The 17427-nt window shown below is 36.1% G+C and overlaps 1 protein-coding gene across 1 annotated transcript in view; it reads right to left on the bottom strand.

Moving 5' to 3' along the window:
* PAM (peptidylglycine alpha-amidating monooxygenase) overlaps window positions 1–17427 on the bottom strand; it is a 150511-nt gene that overhangs the window by 66195 nt on the left and 66889 nt on the right. Inside the window, 3 exon segments of the mRNA XM_050912673.1 lie at window positions 821–908; window positions 7588–7645; window positions 16451–16571. Coding sequence (XP_050768630.1) covers window positions 821–908; window positions 7588–7645; window positions 16451–16571 — 267 coding nt within the window.

A 17427-nucleotide genomic window follows, 5' to 3' on the forward strand; every position in this document is an offset into this window, starting at 1 on the left:
TCAAAATACTAATCAAATCATCTCCCAAAAACATGCAGAGATTATTTGAAATGCTAAATTCATATTTTTTGTGGAAAATATACTACACTATTAGCCCTAAACTCCAGCTCTAGTTACCTTTTTGGTAAATACTTAAAAGATAAATTGTGATTACACAACTCTGTCAGAAAATCTATATTAAAATTGTTCCACAGATCAGAGTAAGTCATATAAGCTTTGTAGTGTCAGCAAAACTACCTCATCTGCTCTCTCTTGAAAACCTGCAGAAAACTTGCAAAATTGCTGGACAGACCATTAATTTCCACCCACCTTCACATTCTCTTCACTTTGGTTCCCCACACCTGTTTTAGTAGCATTGAGAGCTTCCCTCTGCCCTCACTGCTTAGGCATTTTGAAGGGCAAGTCAACTACCAAACCACTTGACAGAACAGTCTTCAGCTTACCCTTCACTCAGTTTCCTCCTGGACACCTGATATAACACTTCTTCATACACAGAAAAGCAGCCAACTATAGAGGAAGCCTAGATTTCTTGGTATCCACCCTGCCCACTATAGCTCCTGTGTCTTCCTTGGAGACAGTCAATTAGTCATGAAGAATCAGAAAACAGACCTTTTTCTCCACCTTACAGACCAGTTAGTTAAAAAAATTTATTTATTATTTATATACTTTAAGCGTGGAAAGACTGGAATGTTATACATTTCTTCTTCCTTCCAAATTTTTCTACTTTTCCAAGAAATTGCAACACCGGAAAAGGTTTATGTGGAAGCAATTAACACAAGAAAAGTTATGTACAATAACAAAAGCAAGTTGCAACTCTTACCAGTAATTTGTGGTAGAAGAGGGTTCATTACATCCAAAGAGTAACATGTGATGGACAGTGTCCATGCTGGCATGAGGCTTAAAGTCAACTGAAAAACAAAATAATAAAATAAATAAGCTATCCTTACTCTTACCATAAATTACATAAGCAAGAGCATTTTGTGCCTTTTTTTCTCTGTAATACTAGAAACAAGGCGTGTATGTCCTCACTCATTTGTTTACCTTCTGCATTCCACTTACAAACTTTCCTTCAATTCTGATTCAACAGCCTATCTCCCAAGCTAAAACACTGTACCTCACTTAGTCATTAAGAAAAAGAAATTCGAGGTTCCCACTCAAAACTGCTCTGTTTTTCCCCAAAAGTTAAATGACACTTAGTAAACATATCAATGTATCCCAAACCACGAAATTTTACTGTAACCAGTCTAATTTCAATCTAGCTTTGAAATTTGCACTTTTGATTTAGTAATACTTTTCTACTTCTTTTGTACTTCATCAAAAGTACAAACAAACAGTAAGTTACAGTTAAGAGCAACTAACATCTTATGCATTAGTGATAAATTCTTCCAGTATTCCACCTGGTTTACATTTTTGCTGCATCTTTCTTGGGACAACAGTTCCAAGAATGGATTATGATTTATTCTCACTGTCAAACCCTTTGGAATGGAAAACAAGATTTGTTTAAAGTCAACGCAATCTCATTGTTGAAATATTTCTCATTATTAGAAACTTAGACAAAGGTGAATGTTGAGCACTGAAATGTCTGTTCTTTATCCCATGCCACAAACAAAACTGTTTCGGTTTCTCAAATATTCGTGATCCTGTTTAGTATAGGAAAAAGGTCACCAACATCACACTGTAGTAATATTGACCGTGAATGTACAATGATGGCATTTCTGGAAATAAAGCAAGCTACATTGTGCAACTTTATTACTACTGCAATGATTTGTCAGAAGCAGGGAATGCAATGGAATTTTTCTTCACATATGACAGAGAAGGACCTTGGAGCGTTTTTAACCCTGCCCTACAGCAGAAATTCCAAAACCGAGTCACTCCTGCCCTTACATGTACATAGACACTGAGGAGCCTTCAAGTAAGTGTCTTTTAGCTCTTGTAAGAGTCTTAACGTGGGCAGATGGTGAAGCTGCAAAACACTGAAACGCTATTCTGCTCCCGAAGTTTGCAGATTTATCTGCACTCTGAACTCAGTATTTTAACATGTGGCTGAGGCAGGGTTCCTGAAGTGAATGATGATGTGGATTATTGTCCTAGTTCCATGAGGGGAAAAAAATGAATCAAATAGCTTATAACTCTATTTTTGGAGCTGATGTCTGTTGTGAAAAGTGAGGAAAAACAGCCAAAAGTTAAGGCATGCAAGTCAAATTCTAGCTTGAAGACATAAGGCATGCAGTCAGATTGTAAGGAAATGAGCACGCCAGAGCTGAGGGCTTGGTTTGGGAAGTAAGAGATGCACCTACTTGCCCTGGGAAGGTACTTTGAGTACCATGTATGAATTCAGAAGTGCTAAACTTGCCAGCATGATTAAAGTCTAAAGACTACATAACATCTTTTTTTGTTACAAGCAAATTCTACTCATTTCATAGCTAAAAAATTAATCTGCGTTACAGAAAGACCTTTTGTTTCAACTTTTTTATCAGCAATAATTAGTAGTGAAAGTATGGTTGACTCTTGCATGGGACAATGTGCCATTTTATGTGGACTTCCTACCTCAGTTTGCAGGTGTTTCAGGTATTTTAAGCTGCTGTTACCAATTTAAGTGAGAGATTAAATTCCTGAAGGAGTTTATAAGCAGTTCACAGATGTGAAATTTAATTAACTTTATTGCTGAACTTGATACATGTACAAAACATACTGTAAGTAACACCTAGGACAGCCTTCAATAAAGGTAAAATTAAAGATTAGGCCTCTTCTCTGCTAAAGCCACCACCTGTCCTGCTGGTTAATACTGTCTCACTGTTTCTTTTTACTCCTCTACTGCTCTCACATCTTGCGTATTTACTCTAATGAGTGTGTCACGAAGTCTTTCATTCCCCTCCACACAGTGCCCATTACAATGACATTCTAGTGTATGGACGGGACCTTTAAGCACTATTATAAAAACTTATTACAAATAGGTTATTAGATACTACTCTTACTAATAGAAAATAACGCACCACAGTTAACAAAGCAAAATTAGATTTCTGCATAAGTCACTTGCATACACTACTTTAGCTCACATATCTCATCATTGCTTCTGAAGGAAGAGTTGAAAAACCTCTCAGTCTGCCTGTGAGCTTAAGAGAGCTTTGTACAGTCAGTTACTCTGTTCCTGTACAGTTATTTTCTCAGCAGCATACCCAGGCTTATACCCTTCCAAACAGAGGGTCAAAAAAAAGCCATTTAAAAAATCTTACGTTGTAAAAGCCATACAAATTAGCATGAGATTCAAGCCAAATGCAGTACCTGTCACTACCAAAGGCTTAAGAAATAGCAAACAAAAGCATTATATTCCTAGTTGACAGCCTCCACTTTTTACAATAATGAACAGAAGATTACTCAATAGTTAAATATTTTTTATGCATAGAGAAGTGCTACAAAATGATTACTAAAATAACAGTAACAGTTTTGGTATACATACTAAATCTGAATAAAGTCTGACTTACTTTCCTGACCAAGTACTACTTTAAATTTAGAACTCCAGGAGAAACAGGAATGAAGAGAATATGACACCAATTTAATCTTAGCAGTATCTAGTTAAGCTATGTATTTAAAAAATTAATTTCTAAAAAGTTCACCTTTACACATAACAGTTCAATGATATAAAGTTGATATCCTTTTTCTTTTAAAAAATTGCTGTCTATAATGGAATTAACTTTAAAGAAATTTATCAACATATCAGCGTCCACAGTTTGGCAGATTACGGAGACATTAGAAGCCTTCAATACAGTGAAGTCATCATTACTTGGCAATAGGGAAGTTTAGATATGCCATCCTAGAGTAACAAACCCACAGCATCTCAGTCATGTATGGGTGAAAAGTAATAAATCATCTAATTATTTCCATTTGTGTTGCTGAACGTAATAGGCTCCATCTCATTTCTACAGCACAATCTGACAGATAGGGACTTACCATGGGTCAGTGAGAAAAAGACACATTTATTTACTGGTCACTCATGTGAATGAGTGTAAGGAGGTGAAGACGACAGTCAAATTTCTTGGCTGAGTGGCTTGCTGTCAGATTCAATTCTTATGAGTGTCTGTAGAGCATCCTTTAGCTATCGCTACAGCTCAGTAGTCAAAAACTGATTTTTAATCAATGCCTGCACCATTAAAGACTCAATCTAGTTTCTGGTTTGGCTACTTATTCATAAACATTAATCAGACATGAGGCAGAAGAAGAAAACAGCAATATGTTTTTAAAATGTAACTGGAATTATACTTTCTTGAAAAATTACATATTAATCTCACTCAATATCTTTTACATATTAATCTCACAGACATTTCATTTCACAGGAGCAAAAGGTATGTTCCTAACACTAACCTAAATGTAAACCAACCCACCCCACAAACAAACACTCCCCCCACCCTAATTTGTCAGCATTTATAGCCCTTTGGGACAGAAAAACAACTGGTTCAAACAGAAATCTCAGCCTTGACAGTATGATCCTCCACTAAAAAATATCAGACAGAAAACTAACAGCATCTGCAAAAATACATAGATGCATCCCTGAAAAAGACCTCTGGGGCAAAACTTGCTCTACTCCTCCTTCTAGTTGGTAACATTTCATAAATAAGATTGATCAGTTCCTTCTTTTGATAATGTCTGAGAACTGACTCTGAACAAGTTGGTAAATTCTGGTACAGTATCCTTCCAGTTTTGCAGTACGAAGTTATACCCATTGTCCCTGTGCAAGCATGACCGTCTACTGGTTTTAAATCTTTAGGGGAATAGCAAAGCTGGAGTCTGAATTCAAAGTCCTCAAATACAAACTTAATAAAAAATATTGAAAAAAGTTACAGAAAATATTTTCTACTTACTAACAAATGTAGTACTGCCCACATACAACACTAAAAAAGTACTCTCTTCCAAGGCCCTTGTATTTCACCAATATGCAACAAAACTGTCCTGCTGCAGGTTCTATAAACAGAACCTCCTCTTCCACACTGTCTTGGAGGAGGGAAGAAAAGGGGGTAAAAATAGGAAAACAAAGTAAAAAAGGAATAAACAAGTGATTCTTGGTCAAAGTGTAAGGACACTTGGTCAGAAGTGTCCTTTAAAGCATAAAAAAACTCCCAACCAACCCACAGAAAAGAATAGGCATTTACTTGGCAGCATTATGTGCAAATAAACTGAACTGGAGGCAGAACATGTAGGTTCTGGTCTTAGCTTTAACACCACACTGTCTCAGAAACCCAGGTTATTGTTTTAATTCTGTGCATTCACACTTCCTCATGTTGAAGCTCTTCAGAACACACACTGTCTTCTCAATACATCACTGAACAGCAACCCAGAGTGACAGTTCATATGTTAGTTTTTAGATGCTTCTATCACAAAGTAAAACTGTAATTAATGAAAGTTAATTACACCATTTATTGGCAACACAATGAAGGCAGATTCAGCTTAAACCATAAAAATGTAGACATTATCCTTTTAAAAAGAAGTATTTCATTCTCTGTGTGTCAATCTTCTATGCTTATTTAAGCAACAGAAAATACATCCATGCAAATAAGTTAACAGTTAGCTTCACAACACTTAATGGTATTAAGAAGTATTTAAGGAAAAACTCCACTAAACATCTCATTTCTTAGATGATGATACCTATTGTAAAAATCTCTTTCCTGAAAAGAAGATTTAATTTGCTATCCAGGTATTTTACAAGATAGGTGAGTTTGCATTCTTTCTATTCTCTACAATTGGATATGTCTGAGTCTACTCTTTCCAATCATTAGGTAACTTCTGTTGATTGTGAAGACTCGAATCTGACAAATCTTTTCCACTGAAAACACTTTCCAGTGACTTTACTGAAGTGAGATGGAACTGATCACACGCTTAAGACTGACCACATGCCTATCCATTTTGGTGGAAGGGATGAAAGAGGAAAAAAAAGTAAGCAATTTTGTTTTCTTTTCAAAGCATCCAAATATAAGAGGTTGTAAGCAATGCTATCATGGGAAAATCTTATGTCCACAGAACAAGGTTTTGGGTTTTTTTTAAATTTGCTCATCAAGTTCCTCATACTCTTCAAAGCTCTACCTGACAACTAGGATGGTTTCTTTGTCCAGACCTTACTCTGCTTTGTAATGACATGTACTCAAGCACAGTGATCACTGGAAAGGTGACCAAATCCTATAAAAATCTGGTGAAGAACATGTAAAAACCTAAAACCTAGAAGTTTCTCAGTCTTCAGAGAAAAAAATGGGTTGCCTTGCATGATTCATACTGAGACTTTGCATAAATACCACTTTTAAGCAAATTCTTTTAGTAGGTCCTTTTAAACATATACACCACCAAAAGAAGTTTATGTGTCTTTAACACACGTAAACACCAAATGACAGAACTAAATGTGCAGCAAACTAATAAAGAATTGAACTACACAATTTTGCAACTAAGTGAAGCACTAAATAAAAACTGCTTAAGCAGCAGGTTAGTAGTATGCCTTTCTATGAATCACTTGAAAGCGGAAGAGTCTATTGCACACATTGCACAGCAAGTATAGTTTATCACAGAATGAATGCACACTCCCTTTTATGCTCATTTTTCTTTCTGGGGTCAAACTCATAGCCAAAATGTGAGGTCAGGTTCTCACTTCTTTACAAAACAGATACACAGATAAAGCACTGACGAAAATTTACTCAATTTTTTAGTTACTATAATACACCATGAAAATCTAAACACAATATTCTATTTCTGAAGGATTTCCACAAGGAAATTCACATGGAACAATGGTCTTATAATACACTACAACAAAAACTACATAGGATTCCAACCATATTTATTCTAAGTGCAGATATCCTAAAATGAAACAAAACAGTAAAGGAAGAAAAATATAGACATTTTAGCTTCTCATTGTTTTATTTTATTTCAGTTTATAGCATGTTCTGATAATGAAACTATCTTCAGCCAAACCAAAAAGCCTTCTCTCTACCCGAACAACTGTATGTTCACAAATAAGGCAAAATAAAATTAAAAGTACCTCAAAGACGTTCTGAACAGACGGTGTTGTTTTGCTGACCTATATGATCTCAGCATTTGTACACTATTACAGTATTTCCTCCTATTTGTCTGCCATCTTATTCATGCCACAACATTTTAAAAAAAAAAAAAAAAAAAGAGGGGAGAGGGTTTGGTTGGTTTTGTTTTTTCCCCCCAGATAAGTAAAATCTTACTGCAGCCTACGCTGACTGTAAGTGCAAAGGATTTACAGCCTGTACCGGCAGGTAAATAAACAGTCTGCTCAGTGGAGCAGAATTAAGTATCCGGCCAGAGACAGAAAGCCAATACTTTACAAATGGGACTGTACGGTACAGACTGCCAGAGGCATCTGCATGCAGCTCCTTAACTACTATTGCTCATGAATCTCTCCAGATACAGTTTGTTATCTTGACTCTAAGTAGCTCTCTCTAGTTTGTTTCTGCATTAGCCATGATGAATGCATTTTGGAAACTCTGATAGCCAAAGATTAAGTCAATATGAGTCAAACAAAAAAAAGAAAATGCTGAGGTTCTTCAAAACGGCTTGCTTAGGTTCTTCCAGTCAACCAATACTCACCTACATAGGCTTCATCATCCACCGGCAGGGGTACTGACATGCAGAGGTAGGTATCGGACTATTAAAAGACAAAAGAACAGAAATTACCTTTAAATTGGGAATATTTAGAACAAAAAGAATAGAAACAAATCATCAAAATTCTCTACACTTTCTGAAGAAGAATGTGGGAATACTGAACAAACTAATATATAAAAACTATATACTTATAAGCCTTAGCATTGAATTTATTTGCAGTGGTTAACAAACACCACCCCCTCCCCATCTGCTAAAAATTTGAAGGGGTAACTGTACCCTCCCGATGTCCAAATAAGCAGCATGAACCAATGAGTGTGCTACATAAAGTGAAAAGAATTACTGTGCTTCTGATTCATTGTGTTCTTGGTATGCACTACTTTCTCAGTATTTATAAACTTACTATAATCTAAGAATTAACAGCACTTGGGTGAAGGGGGAGGTGCTGATCTCCTCTCTCTGGTGACCAGTGATAGGACACAAGGAAATGGAATGAAGCTGTGTCAGGGAAAGTTCAGACAGGACATTAGGAAAAGGTTCTTCACTGAGAGGGTGGTCAGTCACTGGGACAGGCTCCCCAGGGAAGTGGTCACGACACCAAGCCTGTCAGAATTCAAGAAGCATCTGCACCGATGCTCTTAGTCATATGGTTTAGTTTTAGGCAGTCCTGCGAGGAGCAGGGAGTTGGACGCGATGATCCTTATGGGTCCCTTCCAACTTGAGATATTCTATGATTCTATGACTTCATAGCTAAACAGATTTCTACCAATAGCAGTATTTCACCCTATTCCAAGATTTATATAACTGGACCACAAAGTGTAAAAATGCCGTGCAAGTGTAGCAGAAATGATAGAAATACATTTATTTTTGATTCATGCACCTAATTCTATTATGATCAATGAAAATATTCTTCCCTGGGCATTCTAACAAACACCACACACCCTTTAAAACAAAGAAAAAGAACAGAATCAATTAAAAAAGAAACAATTCGATATGCGATTTTCTTGCTTAAGCACTGTAAAGGACTAACATTTTCCTGGAGCAATTGGATAAACAATCTGCACAAGATACAGTGTAATGGGCACTCTGGGCAGAAAACTTATCAAGAATGTCCTCTTCATGATGCTACAGTTGCCTTTGTTGCCTAAAAGACTTTCAGTTTGAGTTTCAAATGCTCAGCATGTAAGCCTTGGAAGTATTCCTAGATTAAAATATGAACCAATTAAAATGCAAACACAGTAAACTCAGAGCAATGGCCACAAACAAAATCCAGGTTTTCCATCTACAAGCACTTTGGATAACTATGAAAGAACTTGCAATATAAAACAAAGTCCTTGAGAACAGTAAAACTTAAATATGGCAATCCTATTGAAAGGAAGGCTCTCACTTTGTACATCAAAAAAACAGTCAGTAAATCACTGGAAGAGCACAAAATTACATTTTTTAAATGCATGTGAACTACACAAAAAATTAAGTCAGTCTCATTTTTGTCAGCTAGATGAGGTGCAGGTCCTACAAAAGCACCATCTAGAAAAAACACCACATGCTTTACTGAGATATTTGGCCAAAGATGATGTAGGCTATCTAGATTACTATTGTAAGAAATAAATTCATTGCCATGGTTTATTTACATGTAACACAGATTAGGCTATAAGGTCAGCAATGTGGCTATTAGGTTGATAGCTACACTACTAACTATTTTAAACCTTTTTTTTCAACTTTTAAGGCTGTTTAAGAAAGGAAAGATGTCAGCTACTGGAATTTCACTATGCCCATGAACTCAAAATCTGACAGGACTTTCACTTTCATAAGGACTATACTAAACAGATGAAGACAAAATTCCTGCTATGAAAAACTTCAAACCTAATTTAAAAGAAGACACTGCAAATAGGTGTAAACAAATGCAACTGAGAAGGAAGGACAGGTACAACGGTGATAACAATATGTGATTACACAAAACAGTGATGTGCACAGATAAGAAACCATTTTTGGTATTTTTGCTAGAAGATGGGAAGGATCAACAGAGGTCAGCTGATACAACTGATGTGAATGCCTTTGGGTAGTGTAGTTATATGCATTTACAGAATGAACATACTAAAGCCTTCTAGAAATAGAAAAGGAAATATTCTACCTGTTCTATTTAGTATGGGTTCAGAAGTAGATTTTTGTAAAAACCTCCTTCATTTAGAACCTTACATCCAAACTTTGAAAGTCAATGGCAGCAATATTTCACATTGTAGTAGAAATAAACAGTAGATTCTTTGTCTTTAACAACAAATTGAATTTAGAAACAGCATGGACTGAAAATAAGGATGACGTATTTTTTTAAAAGTATCATTTACCCAATTAAGAATTAAATTAGTTAAGAACAGAGTATTAGGACTTATCACGGATGCAATGGCTGAGATGTTATAACTTGTGTCATAACATCTACAAAGATTGTTAGAAGTCCAGGTTTACTAATATTTTTGGCTCTTTTTTTAATCGAAGACTGTTAACTGGAAATTACAGTTGTATTAAAATGGTATTGTGCTACTCATTATCTGAGCTGTTGCAGAACTCAGTCTTGCCTCTGACTCAGTGTTGTAATATATCTACAAGTAGAAACTGTCCCACTTAAACATCTTTATTCCATGTTCTTTGTCATCTCTCCTCAATACTGATGTACTCTACATTGTATAGTTCAGAGACATGCTCTTTGGTAATCTGATGTGCCTTTAGGATTTTAATCCTAAAAAAGAGCAAAGCTTTTTTTTAAGAGGAAGAAAAAAAAAACAAAAAAATTAACAAGACTCACTGCTTTGGAGAAGAAATGGGGGGGAGAGGCAGGGAGGAAAGGGAATATTCAAAGTTTTTTACTTTCCATCTGTTTGTTATTGTTTGTATTGCCTTACAGTAGTCATCTTCAGATTGCCCTCCAAAGTAATCTGAAGCAACTCCATTTCATTAATGAGAGATCCTGGCCAGCAGTTACTTTAACATGACACGCCTATAGATGATCAGGACAGGCAAAGCATTGAATTGTTAAAATTCCATACTACTCACAGTGTAGTTTCATATCCCTTACGCCTTCCTACTGTTCCATCCTACTACCCACATTGTTTTTAAAAAATGTATCTCCTCTTCTCTCCTATCAAAATGTATTTTTCAAAAGCAGGGAAACAGTAAACAAACCCACAAAATTACCCTAAATATAACCCTTTTCAAAATGCTTCCAATAACTTCTTAAAAGGAAAGAACCATATTTAAAAAAAAAAATTCCAAGATTATCTATGGGTTAAAATTTATTTGACAAATTCATGACACAAAGAATGATCACTATTTATTAAATATGATAGTCTGGACTAAAACTCCAAGCCAGCAACCTCTCATTATTACCATAAACAGGGAGGGTATGTTCTAGCTTTTGCATTACTACTCTCCTATCCTACCTCTTACAGTCTTTTCATAAATAAATCTTATTAGGTATAGTCACAGAAGAGATCACTTGGCCAAATGGATAATGCAGTCAATCAATGTGGTCATTCGGAAATCTTTACCATTACTGGCATGAAAACTCATCCTGGCATAGTCACAAGAGTTTTCAATTTTGTTTCTGACGTACAAGCCAGGTAGTATTTAGCTAGTGAGACAAAATGAGCAAATGAAAAAGCAGCTACTGGATTCAACAAAACAGATTCTGCTCGCTTACCTCCAATTGTCAATGTTCCAGACTTCAAACACAAGAAGAGCACGAACATCCTGACTCAAAAGCATTACAAAAAGCACATTGCAGAATCCGCAATAATTCTGTCCTGTTTTCTCTACCTCACCATAAGCAGGTCTGTGAGCATGAGGATGCACATTTGATCCATCTTCAGAAGAAAATTATTACATGACTTCAACTTACGTAAGAAACAAGCGGGGGGAGGGGGAAAAGTGAGATTGCTCCACTATGCACAACTCCATCAATTCAGATGTTTCCAAAAAAAGTGAAAAGATGAGACTAACAGAACTTTTGAAGTGCAACAGGCTGCCTTTTGAAAGCATACTAGGGAGCGGGGAAGAGAAAAGCCCCACACTTTTCCCTCCTATCTCCTGCTCCCCCCCCCCTTTTCTTTAAAGGAAAAATGTTTGTTATTAATAAGGGCCATTACTGACTAATAATTGCATCACTTATCATAAATCTCTGGTATTGTTATTCACTGTGCCAGGGTCCAGATTCATTTAAGTAACTAAATTCTACTTTTTATGGAATTTCACCCTACGTAATAACCAAGTCATTCACGCAAATTTCTCCAGAGTCAGAGCAAGTCTTGGGGGATCTTGGGTCAAGATCTCAACTTGGTTGTTGTAGCAATAGTAAAGAAAGAGGTGCCGGTAATTTATGGGTATCTGAATGATCAAATTTCCTTCTCATTTTACGTCTTTTTATCTGGTATGGTATACCCAAGCAAACTGAAGATGAGAAGAAAAATTTTAACCAAAGACTTCAAACTGAGAAACTAGTTACAAAATTGAATATGCAGGTATTACGAGTCACTGCTGACCTACTGGCAGAAGCTCAAGATAAGCAGTTTCAAAAAAAAAAGAAAAAGAAAAAAAAAAAAAGACTTGCAAAATCCATTAGACAAGAACCCCTCCACACACAACCTTTCTACACTAACAATATCCCACCAAGTAACAACTTTTACCACTTTTTTGTGCCTTTAGCAATATTTCTGAAGTTTCAAGTGTACATTTAAGAACTCAGCCAATGTTGTAACAAAATTAATTTACCAAGGGAAAGTTTGTTCAGCCTCAAACATAGTAGTAATTAACTAAAAAACCCAAACAAACCATTATTTATGAACAAAATTACTTGAGATACAGTTTTAATTGCACTATAAATTTTTATCATTATTTCTTATTTGATTTGTAGCAAACACAGATATTGACAGCAGCAAAACCATGTTACCAGCAGAGTAAACATGTTTACCCCACATTCTTAATAATGCTTTCACAAAATAGCCTTCAATTTGCTTAACAGTATTGGGGTTTGTATCTGAAATTTAGAGTTTTCAAAATGAGCTGATCCTATCCCTTCTTGGAAGATAAAACATACGGCTTCCCATCTAAATAGTAAGTCCTAACATACTGTTAATTTACTTTGCAGAGGGATAATTTTCTTATAATTATCTTAAGTATAAAGAAAGTTTATAGAATTTTTCCCTCAGAACTGAAAAAGCCCTTCATTCTTCATCTCCACAGATCTTAGATGTCTTCCATCCTTCAGCAGCATACCAAAATTACTTTTCACATGACATGTTAGTTGCATTTTTCCCTACTGTGCAACTGGAATAATTACTAAGAAAAAACCAGAGTATTTAAGTACTCCAGATATTGCTTCCCTCACTTATGAGAGGTGGTACTGTTCAAAAGCACCAACAAATATAAACCACATTTATTAACTGAGCTGGAGAACTATTCTACCTCACTGATTTCCAGATTTGTATTGCTTGAATATACACTTCAGTGCCCCTGTTCATAAGGAGAGCTCGGAACACTTTCACATGAATGTTCATGTTTGGTACTTGTGCCAAAAGAACGCACAACTCAGGGCAGATCTGCACAGTTAGTGCACTCCTAAGCCGTGTAAGGGGTCAGTTCTCATTGATTCGCCCACAGGGCAGCTGCAGCTACAGAATGTAGGGCACCCCACTCCCCCCAACCCCCAAAGTCACCATGAGTCTAGTAACTCATTGGAAAAAAATGGAGGTTTTTTGGCAACCTTTCCCACAACCTTGACAACACGGGATACATATGAATTGAATTTTATGCAATCTACCAATACAGGGACAGACATTAAAACTTGGCTCCAGCCATCTGCAAATCATTCCACCAAGAATTATACCACCTCCACCATTATAAGGTGCTACCTATGCAGATGATACAAAATCATTTGGGGTTTCTTTTCCCTCCTCGTCCTGTTTGGAAATATGTACATATTTTCTCCATGAACCAGGTATATATTTTACAGAGTTTAAGCTGTATGTTAGCTGTACGCTCTTGCATTAAGAGAATTAAATGATTCCTACAGTAACCACTCCAAAACAACAATGTGAATGCTTATAATCTAGGTACAACCTTACTGGTAGTACCAAAAATTCATCTCAATTTCAGGGAATACATGCAGATGGTTAGACTTCTTGGAATCCAAAGAGATTAATTTTCAGTATCTGTTTTCAACAAGAATTATCTGGAAAGCTGGAGTATCAAGGACCTTGGAAAATAAAATTAAATACAATTGCCTACAGTGATGCTATGGAAGAACTCAACTCAGCAGCAGTACTATTTCAGAAGTTCCCTTTCTTTTTCCAGCTTGGAGATATTTTTCACTAAACAACCATGACTCCAGCCCTTCCAGAACAATTCTTACATTACATGACCCTTCTGATTGTACGTCTACTGCACGTCACACTGGTCATGAATTGTAAAGAAGGAACTGGTTAGTTCCATTAGACATCTTTCTGTTAGCTAGCTGTGACTCTAGATAAGAAATGTGACTGTCACATGTGCATACCACCAAGAGAGAAAGAGGCTAGAAGAATTCAGTTTGTGAAGTCTCCTGAAAGTACTAACCTGTGGCCAAACAGTGAATTCAGAATTCATAACAATCCAGTTGAAACAAGATTTTCTTTTCACAAAAAATGCATGACAAAGAAGAGATAGCACAGAACATACTGGTGTTGCTCTAGAGATACTCTTCTATTCTCTAGGATTTAACTCATTCACATCTTCTCCACTAATTTCTGTGCCTCCTTGCTTTTTTCTTTTTTTTTTCCCCCTGCCTTTGCCACATAAATTGTTATGCTTGATAACTCTGGAACTGCAATTAGTCATAACCAAAATAGTGATATACCTCCAGAAAGCCCTTAATAAAGCATTTTAGCAATTGCACTTGTCCTCTTGCTCTTTGGTTTATTTTTGTACCTTTCATGAATAAACTTGCAGATAGACCCTAGAAGCAGAAACCTGTATATCACAGAATCATAGAATATCTCCAGTTGGAAAGGACCCATAAGGATCATTGAGTCCAACTCCCAGCTTACGCTCTTATATAAACATCAGTATGGACAACTTGAACTCACAGCAGATCCACAGTTGCTAAATACATCTGCCCACAATTAGGGCCAACAGGTACATGAAAAAGACAGTGAGCTAGAAGGAAGCCACTACAGAAGAATTTCCTCTCTGAAGAAGATTCTTCCCTTCCATGTTCTTTCTGCCACAAAAATGAACTAACGGCACTAGAACTACGAAGCTGTTTGTTACCTCCTTCTGTGAACTGCAAGAAAATGAAGATTGTCTTTTCTGCCATTGCTTCTTGCTGAGTATATCAGTGTTTAACTTGTCTAAATGGGAACCAAGTTCCCTGTACAGTTAGTATGGGACACTGTGGAAGGAGGAAGGGAAATGAACAGAAGGGCAGGTGAGACCAAGAGAGGAAAACAGAAGCTAGACTTAAAAGTATATAAGGCTAGTTATTGATCATTTTCACTTACCTTTTTAGGAATTAACTTGGCAAGTTGCTTTCTGTTGCTGTCTTACCCCGTCCTTCCCCCAAATCTACACTACACTGTAGCATTTCAGTTGATTGTGTACATCAAGGCTGGTGGCTATAGGTACACATGAATGTGAGAAGTATTATGTCCTCCCTATTACCTACCACAGCCTTTTGTGGTTGGTGTTGAGTTTTGGTTTTCTTTTTTTTTAATAGGAAACTGAAGTGACCGACCCCTTCATATGTGTTTCCTAGCTCTTCAACTAATGGCTCCTCAGGTAAAATCAATAAAATGCAATTCCAAACGTGCACCTGGATGAACTGAGAGTACTTTTCTCTCTTTCTGACAGAGAAGTTTAATATTTTGCTGCAGACAAATAAGATCTAGTAGAAACTATGTTTTTGTTTTGTACTCGCTGGAATGACACCACTTGCTCTAAATTATATGTTCCAGAGGCGTGCTTCCCAATAACTGAAAACCTCATTTTCCCTTCAGTATCTTTTGAAAGTGCTATCTGCAACAATGAGTCATCATCTACTGCAGCACAACATTCTGCTCTTTCCAAGCATCTGCAGCCCTCTAAAAGAGACGTAGGGTCTTTTAATGACATATATAATTCCCTGCATTGCCTTGCTGCAAAAAAACCCATTAATCATTGTTTATCTTGCTTAATGGAACTACATGTGAAAATGACAGTAGAATCTCAGACTTTTATGTGGATCTTAAAAATGCTAATGCTAATGTTAAAAATCTTAATTATTGTCTTAATTTTTACTCACTTGGCTCAGTAGGAGATAAGCAACTTCAAACCTGAGAGAGTATACCATTACAACTTGTTTATCGTAGCTTTCCTGGAGTATTTTAAGGGTTTAAAACACTGGGTCAAAAGTATTACCCTTATAAAATGCTTTTTGGTGTTTTTTCTCAGATAGCCAAAGTTGCAGCAATGTTCAATTCAATGTAACTAAATTCACTGAGGCATCATCTGAGATTTGGTGTAAACTGAAACTCTAAATAAATGTATGCCTCACTAGCACAGCTGGAAATATTTCACTTTAATAAAACTCATATTCCTTGTTTTAATAAACTTCTATAATTCACTTTACGAAACCAACATTTTACAAATAAAACTAATCAGATGGAAAGATTTTTCTCTCATTTGAGATTACTTTTCTATTTCCTACTTTTCTCTGGACATACATATATCTATAGAAGTTACTCTGGTTTTTTTGTTCATTTTATGTGAGTGATATTGTAGGCAAGGCTTTATTTTCCTAGCTTATAAAAAAAAGAGTAAGTGGCAAAAAGAAAAACTGCATTTCTCTCACCTGCTTAGGCGTCACCCCAGGCATGCGAATGTCCAATGCAAAATCTGACAGACCAAGTGATATCACCGGTTGGTCGCTTCCAAGGCATTCACTGGAAAGAGATCTAGTAGTGTCTTTATACCTTAAAAGGAAGGAGGAAAGATTTTTAAAAATATTGATTCTTGTTATGTCTTTCTAAAAAGAAAGGTCTTCAGAACTAGTAAAGAAGCTTGACAATGCTGAGTAGCTCCAGGAGTGATCTGGAAATTTCACTCCTTCATGAGCTGAGGAAAACATCTTAGTTATCAAGCACTTACTCAAGTAGTTCCTCTGAGCAATAAGACAAACTAGTCTGGAAAACACTCGCTGAAAACATAAGCTGTCACCTCACCTAAATAACTGTCTAAGGTACATGAATGTACAGATAAAGAATTAATTCACTAGAAAATGTCAAGTACTGTTAATCATTCACAACAGTTTCGGGGGTTTTTTTAAGACTATCTGCCTGATGTATAATTCAATACAGATTAAATTTAAACAATGTGTAAAAGGGAAATTTTTAATTCCAACACCACAACATTTATATCAACTCCTAAGTAGTGAAGTAAAACCGTAAGTTTTACAACTTCACATGAATATCAAAGTCTGTATTGAATGCAATGTATAAACAAATTGTAAAAAAATGTAGATCACTGTAAGGAACTAAATGGTAAGACATCTGAAACATGATGCAACACTGATATAAATTTTGCATATGTATATTCATGTATATATATAAATATAGAAGTGACAGGGTAACTACAATACCCAATATACCTCACAAACAGTAAAACACTTCTTTGGAGAGCTAAGAGGCTATTTCTCTTGCCCATACTACATTAAAGTTTACCTATGCAATTTTGCATTCAACCCCCCCCAAATTTCCCAGGATTGTCCAGTTTTAAGCTAGCTGATGCTTTCTCATTAAAACATCATTTTATACTGCAATCTAACTCGAG

Source organism: Gymnogyps californianus, chromosome Z, assembly GCF_018139145.2.
Source record: "Gymnogyps californianus isolate 813 chromosome Z, ASM1813914v2, whole genome shotgun sequence".
Taxonomy (NCBI): Eukaryota; Metazoa; Chordata; class Aves; order Accipitriformes; family Cathartidae; genus Gymnogyps; species Gymnogyps californianus.